This window comes from Micropterus dolomieu, linkage group LG10 (genome assembly GCF_021292245.1).
Source record: "Micropterus dolomieu isolate WLL.071019.BEF.003 ecotype Adirondacks linkage group LG10, ASM2129224v1, whole genome shotgun sequence".
Lineage (NCBI taxonomy): Eukaryota > Metazoa > Chordata > Actinopteri > Centrarchiformes > Centrarchidae > Micropterus > Micropterus dolomieu.
In genome coordinates, this window is record NC_060159.1 from 11260619 (window position 1) to 11272334 (window position 11716).

General features: G+C 40.9%; 1 protein-coding gene across 2 annotated transcripts in view; it reads left to right on the forward strand.

The window, feature by feature from the left end:
- Window positions 1–209: 209 nt before the first annotated feature.
- itpkb (inositol-trisphosphate 3-kinase B) overlaps window positions 210–11716 on the forward strand; it is a 56585-nt gene continuing 45078 nt past the window's right edge. Inside the window, exons 1-4 of one of the 2 annotated variants that reach the window (XM_046060245.1) lie at window positions 210–424; window positions 1297–1462; window positions 1964–2248; window positions 3203–4141. In XM_046060245.1, the coding sequence (XP_045916201.1) occupies window positions 378–424; window positions 1297–1462; window positions 1964–2248; window positions 3203–4141 (1437 nt within the window). In that variant the 5' untranslated portion in view covers window positions 210–377. The remainder of the gene's footprint in view (window positions 425–1296; window positions 1463–1963; window positions 2249–3202; window positions 4142–11716) is intronic. The other variant, XM_046060246.1, reaches the window with a different exon arrangement.

The window sequence follows — 11716 nt, forward strand, 5'->3', positions numbered from 1 at the left end:
CTCGAACACAGATATCTTTCATTTTGAGTCTACGACAAGACTACATGAGTTATCTTCTTTGTCCATGACGCAGTTAGATCACTTTCCAGGAATGGAAAATTGAACTTCAAGTGTCTGTCCTTTTTGGAAAAAGGCTTTTATTTTCTCATGTTGTTACGCACTCCGTGCTTTTTCAATAATCGGAAAGGTTGGCCAGAGTAAAATGAACTCTCCTCTTCCTTTCAGCGGTGAGTGCAGATTTTCCTGCAGTGCGGAGCTGCCGCTGCTGACTGAATGCAGGGGACACACTGAAAGCTGTTCTCCAGACCTCCCTGCTGCTTAAGGGGAGACTGCCAGATGTGTACCCAGCACTCAAAACCCCTGGCCTGGCCGTGGGGATGGCAGCCTCTGCCCTGAACCTGAACGGCCTTGGAGTCATGAACAGGTCAGTTTTTTTCCTATGGTACATTTTGCCTTTTGTTGTTTTGAGACGGCACCGTTTCCCTGGAGAGTTTTTGTACAGGAAATGCATATTTGAAACATGTTCGGTCAGTATGGCTTGGTGCAGCTATGAGGCTGTTAGACTGGACTGGTGACATTACTTTTTTTTATAATACAACAGACAGACAGAACTTCCTTTTAAGAGGCAGAAACCTCGAGCAGAACCATGGCTCAGGGTGGGCGGCCATCTGCCTCGACCGGTTGGGGTTGAGGGAAAAAGAGAGAGAGAGAGAGTTTGAAATACAGACAGTAAAGGTTGTAGTGGTACAGACTGAAAATGAATAATGGTACAGATAATTATAGTAATGTTAATGATAATAATAATAACAATAGTACTAGTAATAACAAGTGTAGCAGAGGGTGTCGAGCAGGAACATGGTAGCAGCAGATCCAGACTTCACAGCTCCAGAGCCAGAAACACCTGCAGAAAGCAAAAAAATTATAAAGCCATCCTGCTGCCATGTTGATCATTACATGAAAATATTGTCTAATCACTTGTAGAGATGCATAAAATATGCCTTTATTCAGCAGGCCATTTCTCTATTACTTTGATTCTGTAATGTCAGCTTTTGGAGTTCCATGCTATGAATGCATTGATGATTGGTTTGTTGTAACCATGTAATTACTTCAAAGTCCTCATGGTTAGACATGCTGTTTTGTCATGTGAGACTAACATTATTTAATTTTTAACATGTAATCTTCTACAGTATGACACGTTTAGGTTTAAGAGGCAACAAAATGTAACACATATATTACTATGATAAACAACCCTCCCCTCTCCTCACCCCGTCCCATCCTTTTCTATCCTCTCCACAGCAGTAATCAGTTTCACACCCAGCCAGGTTCCTCCAGTACCACCTCAGGAGCTAGAACCAGTCCAGTCGGTCGACCTGTGCTGCCGGTTCCAGAGCGGAGCACCTACTGTCAGTTACTGGGTGGGGGAGCGCTTGGTGGAGGTGTCTACAGCCCAACCAGCCCTCAGGTAACTCAGTTGTCACATCCAGCCTGTGGGAGCAAATATGAAAACATTGTTTTCTTGAATAGATGAATTTATTAAACAGTTAAACACTATTTTTGGTTTTGCTGCTACTGCCTTACTTGGTCTGGTATGATCAGTAGCTTATGGTGGCTAATGTTGGTTTGTGTAACTTGCATTTACTGAGTCAGTTTGCTGACGATACAACTCTTCTACTTGCGCTACTGTTTCACTACGTTTTAGCATTTACCGTGATGAAATAATTTTCTCTTGTGGCTACAGTGGCCACTAAAGTTACATAATCCCACTTTAAAGAAAACACAGAAATAACTGGAAAAATAAAGGAAAGAAGAATAAGTAACTGCTTTTGTTTGTACTGATAGGTTTTTCAGCATGTTGCCAAATAACTGAAGATCATTGTCTCTAAACCCGTGTATTAACATACTACTGATATGAGCGAGTCATTTTTGAGGGGCGCCCCTTATCCCGTTTTGTGTTTGCTCCTAGACGAGCCCTCGAAACCTGGGTCGAACCTTTGTCTTCCCCCCTTCATCCTCGCTCTCCCCCAGCCACACCCCTCGTGCTCGCTCCCCTTCCCCGCGAAGCCCAGAGCTCCTGGGAGTCAATGTGGGCCAGCGAGTCCGACGACTGAGCTCACCCGGCGGTGAGGAGAGAGAGGAAGGCGAAAGGCAGGAGGATTGGGGAGGAGAGACAGCAGGAGGAGAGAGGCGAGAGGAGAGGAGACGCCAGGCACAGCTGCTGCAGATACACAGAGAGCTGCAGAACGTTGAGGTGATTTTACACGTGCCGCTCTCTTCTTTGTTTCTTTAACTGTATACGTCTACATCTACCCCTTTGTCTGCCTTTATCTAGAAATGCAATCATTTAGCAATATGGAGCAATATATTCAAACTCTGAAGGATTAACTACATTATTCTGATTAGTTGGGCCAGTCAGAACAATACAAGTAAAAAATACTCTGAGCTGTGGTGATCCCAAAATGCAACAGTTATTCATTATTTGAAGGCTGAGCAGAACAAAAGGAAAAGGCAGGTAAACCACATATGTGTTAGGACTGATGCTGATGCAGAATTCAGCTGTTTCTTTTACTTTTGTTTCTATTTTAATCTTAAAGGATAATACTCAGTATCATACTTAATAATAATTGATTTCCAGTCCATTATCATCTATCATTCCTAAAATCAGATAATAGTCTCTCCAGTTATTGATCTTGTGAGTCCATGTGACTTTTGTTAACTTGTGAATAAATATTAATTACAATTAAACATTAATTACACTAAAGATAGACAAAAATGTGATTCTCAGGTTTAGTATCAATACAGGTTATTTGTTGCATTTGTACTCCTTCTCTTCTTTGTATTTTGTTGAAAGCCAGCCTACATTTGTACTAATTTGTTTGAAACTGCAGTCATACAATAGATTTGTAGCTTGCCAACACTTCATTTTTCAAGACAGTCTGCCAAACATGAGAAACCACTAGAGTTGAGGCTCATTTCTTTTTCATTTATTACATTGCTAGGATATTACAAGGATATTTTGCCATTTTTGTCATGTCAGTTTATCAGTCTTACATCAGCAAAGGTTTTACTGATAGCAGTGCACCTGTGAAATGATAAGCAGCCTAAGCCAAATATGACAAAAATGTAAAGTAAACTTCTCTACAGTTAGACCAAGGAAACCAAAGTGTAGCTGCATCAAGTCCCTTATTTTCTCTGTGTCTTTCAGGTCAGGGGAAAAGTGGGCATTTTCGAGGCCCATATTTCTGGAATTCGTGCCCAGGTGTTTAACAGCGAGCTCCAGCGCAGCCCTCGGTCTCCAAGACGAACCCTTGAATGCTCAGTGACCCACCCACAGGAGAGTAAAGTTTTTCCTGTTGTTCAAAATGGAAGAGAAAGGGAGGGAGAAACTATGGAAGGAGAAATGAGAGAAGGAGGGAATGAAGGTGAGAAGGACAGCAGTGCTACTAAAACGAACACTGAGAACAAGACACTGATTGATCAAAATGGCCGGCATTTAGAATCAACAATGCAAACTCCCTGTTTAGATGGACCGTTTGCTGTTCAGGACTCCCTTGAGACATTAAATCCAAATGCAACAACAGACAGAGAGATAAAAGAGGGTGAAAGACTGCGGAAAAAGGAGGGAGAAAAAGATGCATGGGAGGTAGAAAATGAAAAAATGCTGCGAGACGAAAGTCAACGGACAGAGAGCAAAGTGACAGATGAGAAAGAGGGCCGGTTGTGTCTTGAGACACTGCGCCAGACAGAGGCAAAAAGATTGGAGGTTAACCCTGAAACCACTGCTTTTCCTCGGGCACAGAGTAGTGAGAGCTCCCCTTGTTTGCTGGACATCACAGATCACGGCTCGAACCACTCTCCCTCCATACCTGCAGTCATAATAACAGACCATGGTTTGGAAAGTCAACCTCAAACTTCTGAAGGCCCCCGCTCAGACCAGGGACTATGCAGCTCCCCTAGTCCCAGTTCCAGCCCTGTCCCTGGGCCGAACTCTTCAAACCGCTCCCTCAGGAAGCTGTCGTCCTCCTCTGCCTCCTCGGCTGGTTTCTCCTCCTCTTGGGAAGAGTCGGAGGAGGATGTTTCCAGTGATACAGAGAAAGGAGAGCAGCTTCTCAACCCTGCACTCCTCAGTTCCAAACAGAAAGCGGTAAGTGGAGTCAAGTGAGAGTGTGTCTGCCAGTGTGTTTGCTTGGATCTACAACCTGCCAGCGATTCACTAGAGCTTTTGTAGTTTCAAATGGCAATGGGCTTTGGAGACTACATTATATCATCCACATGGAAAAAGTCAGAGAACAGGTCTGCCGGTTGGTTTGTCGGTGGGTCACTTTGGTCCAGACTGAAATATCTTAACAACTATTAGATGGATTGCCATGACATTTGGTACAGATATTCATGGTATGATAACATGGTAAACATACCTAATAAACATTGGCATGGTAGCATTGTCATTGTAAGCATACTAGCATGCTGATGTCAGCATTCAAAGATAGACTTTATAAAAGAAGTGGACGAAGCGTTTTAAAGCCTCGAGGCTGGCATTTTGGCAGTTGCCATCTTGGTTTTTGGAACCAGAAGTGACCATATTTGGACAAGAGGATTGAGCTAGCTAGCTTGGTTAGTAAGGTGCATCTGTAATTCACGTTAACTGTAATGTGTTACAGACTAAAAACAAAATGCAGCTACTTACCAGAAAAAATGCAGACTCCTTACAGTTCTTGTCAATCACAAGGTAACCACAACCTTAAGGATACCCTGCTTTATCATCTATGTTCCTATAAATGGGACCATAATTTACTAAATGAACATCATGCTGTTTTTAAGAAGACTTGAAACTAGAGATTGAGACCATAAACTCATTAGGAAAGTGTTCACAGAGGTAATAAATCAAGTAAGATGTAGGGTCATTTTGTCATTAAGTCCAATGCAATTGGACTTCTTTTTGCAGCCAGTGGAGTGGCCACATGCTGGTCTTTAGAAAGAATGCAGGTTTAAGACACTTTTGCATTGGCTTCAGTTATCAGACCCGGAGGTTGCAGCTTGCATTTAACTAAACGCACCCCTGTCCCTAAGCACAGGCTCACAAAGCCAGAAGCATGGCTGTAGACTTACGTACAGTTGAATTTTAACTGTCGGCTGAAATACAGGTTCAGCTGTACAGAAATACAGATTCACAATACAGAAGTATTCATATTTGTGAAAAGTGAAAAGTCCTGTAAGTTCCTTGGTGGGAACCTTGATGTTTTTGATCATTTTAAATAATCTAAAGAGTTTGAATTGGCAATTTTGCAGCTAATCTTGCCATATTGGGAAAGACTGGGTGTATTGACGCGGGTCTCTGTTAACGATTGTGCCTCAGAATGTGTGTATGTCAGTGTATGTGTGTTTGAATGTGCCTGTGCATGTTGCTGGGTGCTCTTGTGTCAAATTGGCCAGAGCATTCTGCCTGAGTAATGGTTGACATTCACAGTAACAAAGCTAGCTCTGTGCCCCGACCTGTGTGTGTGTGTGTGTGTGTGTGTGGGTGTGTTTTTAGTGTGTGGGTAATGTGAGGGTGTGTGTGAGAGCGAGCACGGGTGATAGAAAAAGGGAAAGCAAAGAGAATTTGCCAGTCACACACACTTAGGCTTTGCCTGCATTTGGATGCCGTTCAAAGAGGAGGCTGAAGCCTGTTTGGGTATGCATGTGTGTAGGTGGGTGGGCGGATGTGTTTTTATTTGTAGCCAGGATAAGTTCACGAGGCCATCTCACTTCTGCTTTGAAACACGATTTAACGAAGGATTGTATAACTGATTTTTACCCTTGTTTCTTAAACAATGTGCCAGTCCCAAAAGTGTCCCTTTTTTAGGACTTCACACTGCAAAAATATTTTCTTTTTGGGTTTGCTTAAGAAATGAAATGCTCACAATCAATCAGTTAACTATCAAACCATAAAACGTTATACCATATGTAATTTGGAGATGTGGTCCTTCTAATGGTTCAAACCTAATTTTCCATGTTAGCTTTCATTATGAGAGGCAGCAGCAACAAAAGAAAATGAAATGTTCTTGTCAAAATCATATTTCAGTGAGATTTATGATTTATGAGGTGTCTTTTTTTTTTTTTTTGGCATAATTAATGGAATGACCCATCCTTAAACCAATGTCACGGATTACAAAATATTTGTTTAAATGAATTTGGCTGATGGATTTGAATAGTGTTTGTTTTGCTTTTTGCATATTTCCAGTCATTGTTTTTTGGTTAATCCTGGTGAAGAAGGAGACAGAAGCTCCTGCTGGCGGTTGCAGATGACTGGGACAGGGTTTAGTATACTTGTAGAAGGCTGGATTTCCTCCATGGTGCCACAAAGATCAAAACATGCGGGTAATTCATGTTCTTGTCTGTAGCCTGTCACAGTTCCTGAGTTTAAGGGAACCTGGTGTATGTGTGCGAGAGGCAAACATGCAGATACACATAAAGCACGCTTGCTTGTGTGGGAGGTATGTAGGATTGAGGACAGGGAGAGAGAGAAGAGGAGTGATACTGAGAGAGGTAAAAAGAGAGGCGAAGAGAGAGACTAGCAGATCGAGACAAACATAAAAGCAGAACGTTGCACAATATTTCTGTATATTAGCTATGTTGTCTTAAACTGACATTTAAGGAAACATATCTCCTCTTCTCGTGGCTTTATTTATTGCAGCACGAACTTGGCTTTATTTGGCATATAACAATGAACATCACATCCAGCACACTTTAACAACATTTTACATACTATGGGACATTTAAAGATGTGTAGTGTAGCTCTGGTAGGTCTATATACACAATGAGGTAGCAGAGAAACAGAGAAAAAATGTGCAAGGAAAGGACAAGTTCCCGCATGCCTGGTGAAAAATAAAAAAAGAATGAGACCAGTGCTTTCTGCAGACTACATTTGTCATAGTTATAGGTTTATGTTAAGACTTTTGCGTCATTGTGAATGCATTTGTTATCCTGACGACTGAATTCACCCTTAAGAGTAGTTTTAATGAATTAATGCTCCTTTGTATTATTCACCGTAGTAAGCATGACATTTTTTTTTTTTGTATAAACACAGTCAAATACATCTGCTTTGTTATGGTCATTAGCTTTTGGATTATGTCAACTAATTTTTTAAGAGTGTATGCGCTTAACTGGTTAGAGGCTAGAAACTGAACAGAGCCATATATAGACACTATTTGGCTGATGTTTTGACTGTTGGGCATTTCTCCAAGGTTAGAAGGTGCGAATGCGCTGCCAGTGTTTTCCTAGTTCTAGGAAATTGACAGCAAAAGGACACCTGCACTTGATTGGCATCTGTTTCTTTTTTTATATTTCTACAAAATGTCTGTTGAGTCCTGGGGAATGAAATAAGAAGAATCTGCCTGCAGCAGTCTTTGGTGAGCTGACACCCAGTTATTTGCTTTAATGTGTGATTTACCTTCAAGCATCAGCTCCACGCCCTATCAGTGTAGTTTAAACTAAACAGCTAATGATGAAACCTGATAGAGATAACCAGAAATGCAAAATACTTTCCATAATAGGCTATTGGGGAGTGCTGCAATTGCAGGACTTAGGACAATAACAAATTTTTGACTACAAAATGGCCACTTCATCAAAACAGCTGGCCAGATAGCATTGAAACTGAAGGTTATATGCATAAACAAGATGGAAAGAAAAAAAAAAGAAAAAAAAAAAAACAAGATGGAAAGACTGACAATAAACAAGAATCAATTAATTAACCTATTTATCAAGCAGAAAATCCAAATATTTGCACATTCATGTAGATTTACTGCTATTCTCTGTTTTATATCACAATAAAATTGATGTCTTTGTGGATAGACTGTTGTACTAAAAAAAATCTTTGTAAGTCACCTTGGTCTCTGGGCAATTATCACTGGCTACTTCTTTTTTTTTCTTTTACATTTTATAATCCAATTTTATAATTGTTAGTTGCAGCAAAACAACTGAACAGTTTGTTTTAAAATCTACAACTACAGATACAAACTACAGATATAATTTTATTTTATTTTATTTTATATTAGTGACAGATATAATTTTATTTTATTTTATATTAGTGAGAGCTTAAACCTGTACTAGGCACAGAAAACCCCGGCATCACGTTTCAGCTTTTCAGAAAGATTGATGAACGAAGCCAAAGCTAGTGGAGCAGAAGCTGCAGTAGAACGGAAGAAGTGGGGCAGGACTTATGAAGGTCTCACAATTAATGATGCAGGCGGTGGTTCGTTACGCATGCTGTCTATAAGCGCAGCTTAGGATGCATTACAATTGTGGACACATTTTGATACAACTGAGGTCCTTAAAAATCAAGCACACATTATATAAACGGATGTGTCCTTTGGACTGAAGACGACACCCATGCTGTTCATACTGTAAAACACATTCTGTTGCACATGCTGACACACCCTCTCAGCACACAACACACTACAACTTTTGCTCATTGTCCTCTGCAGAACAACACAGTACTGTAACATGTGTCACTGTTACTGACTCACATCCACTTTTTTGCACGATCCCTTTGAAATGTGGTCACACTCTGACCCGAACATTAATCTTGAACTCCGCTCCACTAAGCAAATCAAACTTTCCAATAACAGAAAAATGATTAGTATTTTTTTTGGTGGACTGGACTGGACAAAGACTCATTTTTTATGTCCTGAACTGTAACTCAAAGGTGGTCGGCACAAAATATCAGCACAAACACACACACACACATTCTGAGACACACACGCACTGTGTTTGTACTGCAGTGGAAAATCTTCACTACCACGGCGGCCGGTTGCCTAGCAACCCTGTGACGTCAAACCGAGTTTCCCTCTCACAGCTGTATGTGTGTGTGTGTGTGTGAGACAGAGAGTCTTTAAGTTTATGAGTGTGTGTCCAACTCTTGTTTGTGTGTGTGTGTGTCTGTGTGTGATTTACCATGAGAGGGGAAACACCGGTCAATTCTTTATTTGGTGTTTCTGTGTGAGCTTGCTGGTAAGAGTGCCTGCATGTGCGTGTTCAAGTTGCCCCCCGGGCCATGGAGGAGTCAGGCCAGCCTGAAGTTAATGAAGCTGACATTTTGGTTGAAAGAGTATCTGGTGTTGGATCCAGTGCAGAAGTGAAGTGTGGTTTCACATGGTTTCAGAGCTGTGAGAAGACACACTGGGGAAACCCTGCTGGATGTGATACACGATTACAAGAGGTTATGCAGAAAAAAGGATTTATAGGACTTAAACAGGTTTCAGGTTAACAAAATTAACATGGCTGTGCTTGTATAGGTTATTCTGCTGGTTAATGAGCAGGCGTAAGAAACCCACTAAAAACAATTGTGTTTGTTTAGTTTACTTTCAGGTGCTTCAGAGTTGAGGCTAGATCTGAACTCAGATATGTGCGTTAATGTTCCATAGTGACCTCAATTTGGAAACAAGTCTTCCTTATCGGACTTAAGTATTTAGTTATAACATAACTGAACAACCACATCATCAACATCTAACCTTTTTTTCTTTCTCTTTACATAGCCGTCAGTTGTGCAAAGCTAGTTTTCCACTGACCAGCTGTGGTTGCTAAGAGATTTATCATGCACTCTCTAAGCATCTACTGCACGTTGTTTGGCCTGCATCACACTCCCTGCAGTTTAATTTAGTCTGCGTTTGTGTTTGAGTGTCGTGTGTATGTGTGTGTGCGCCTGTCAGTTTAAACTTTGCAGACTCAGACAGCTGCAATATTTGTATCTGCAAGGGGACCTTGTGGTGAGCAATATCAGGCTTGTTGTTTCCTCAGTGCTTCTCCGTTGAAAACATCAGCATGCATCAGTGTTTCCCCTCCTTCTTCACATTACACATTTGTAACCCACAGTTACCCTTTGCCCCAAGTTTTTTTTATATTTTTACCTTTCTCACCACCTCTCTCCACCTCTTGTCATTCCACCCTGTGATATTTGGTAGCACTATGTAACCCTAGGTCTTTTGGTCAAAAACAAAATGTCTGCACATTTCCTTACATGGAGGCCTGTTGGTTTCTTTTTATTACTATTTGTGAAACTTGCACAGAAGCAGTGTATGTTGCGTTAAAACACGTTTACAGATATTGAAAAACATGATGCACTCTTCTAGAAGATAATATAATGAAGGGGGAAATTGAAACTCAGTGCTTCTTTTTTCCTCCATGCTCATTCGGTTGTTTACAGAGGGCAAGGCCTTTTTTCTTTCTTTTTTTTTGTTTGTAGTCAGCGGATGTGGAAAATACTGTCGCTGAGGCAAGCGGCAACCCCCCCCACTTCCTGTCTGCAAGAAGTTCCTTCTCTTGCCGTTTCCTCTCTCTCTCTCTCTCTCTCTCTCTCTCTCTCTCTCTCTCTCTCTCCCTCTCAATGGAAACTTTACTGTTTTTCCTGCTCTCCGCTTGTCATCCAGCTGGTCTGGGGATAGAGATAGGAGAGACAGAGAGACCGCTGGAGAGCAATGAGCCAGAATAAGATGAGACAGAGAGGCCGACTTTGAGGGGTTTTAGGCAGAGAGACAGAGAGTTGACATTTTGGCCAATTCATACACCTTTGTGAATTGTATTCCAGTTTCAGGTTGCTGTCCAGCTTTGCTCATTTAAGAAAAATGCCAAATTTTTAAGTAATTTTAAAACAGTCACCATAACAAATAAATAATAAGACATTTGTCTGACTATTAAGCACTGACAATAAACTCCATGGAGCTGCAGAGTTTGAACAGTTTGCTTCGAGGAAACTAATTCCTGCTGGAGACATCCATTTCTTCCTGTGGGTGTCTGATGATTGACAGTCAGCACAGTGCAAAAAAATGCACACACTGATATGGGAAAACACTAAAACAGAGAGACTGACGATACCAAATTAAGGCTCTGTGGTTATTCAGATGGATTTCAAGTCAGTCAAAGTTATGTTTCATGTAGTAAAGGAATAAACAGCGGCAAATGACTTCTGTTAAGGTCTTCTCCAGGAAGACAGTACTGCATATATACTGTTTGGACAGACCAGAATTACTTTAAAAAAGATTTAGTATTATCCTTCAATTCAATTAGTGAAAAAGGCACAACATGACAGCAAAGGAGAGCTATTTCTAGGAACCATTCCTCTGATGGGACTGGACAGATTTACTTTACCTGGATAGTAAATCTCGGACGTAATATGTAGTGCTCACACCTGGTCCGGCGCTTTCTTTACTTAAACCTTTAGTGTATTCTTGAAACAACATGGACAAATAAATGCAAATATTTTTCTACACAAATCATGGCTGTTAAATCTTTTTAAACTTGACTTTCCATGAGCAATTTTTATCTACGTTGCACACTTTTGGAAACATTCATGCAAATTATATTTTCACAGACTCACAGCAGGCGATTGTCATCTGCCAGCTGTGAAATTAGTTTCGCAAGCTGCTGTATGAATATCTTAGACCCATTTTTTAATTAGTACAGTCAGTACACGTGAAAAATCACACATGGAAAATGTTGAAAATGCATTTATGTGCATGGCTAGATTTGACTTCCTAAAACCTCAGATGTAGTTTACTGTACACTGTCGCACCCAGGCACCGTAGTAGCTTCATCAGCTAAGCATAGAACGCGTGGGCGCTGCTGTTTAGGATGTTTCCTTTTGTCTATTTTAGCTCGTGTTGTAACTTCAGAGCCGTACTGAAGACACATTCTTACACAAATGTACGCATGTATACTCATATATATAAATATACATATATAAGCA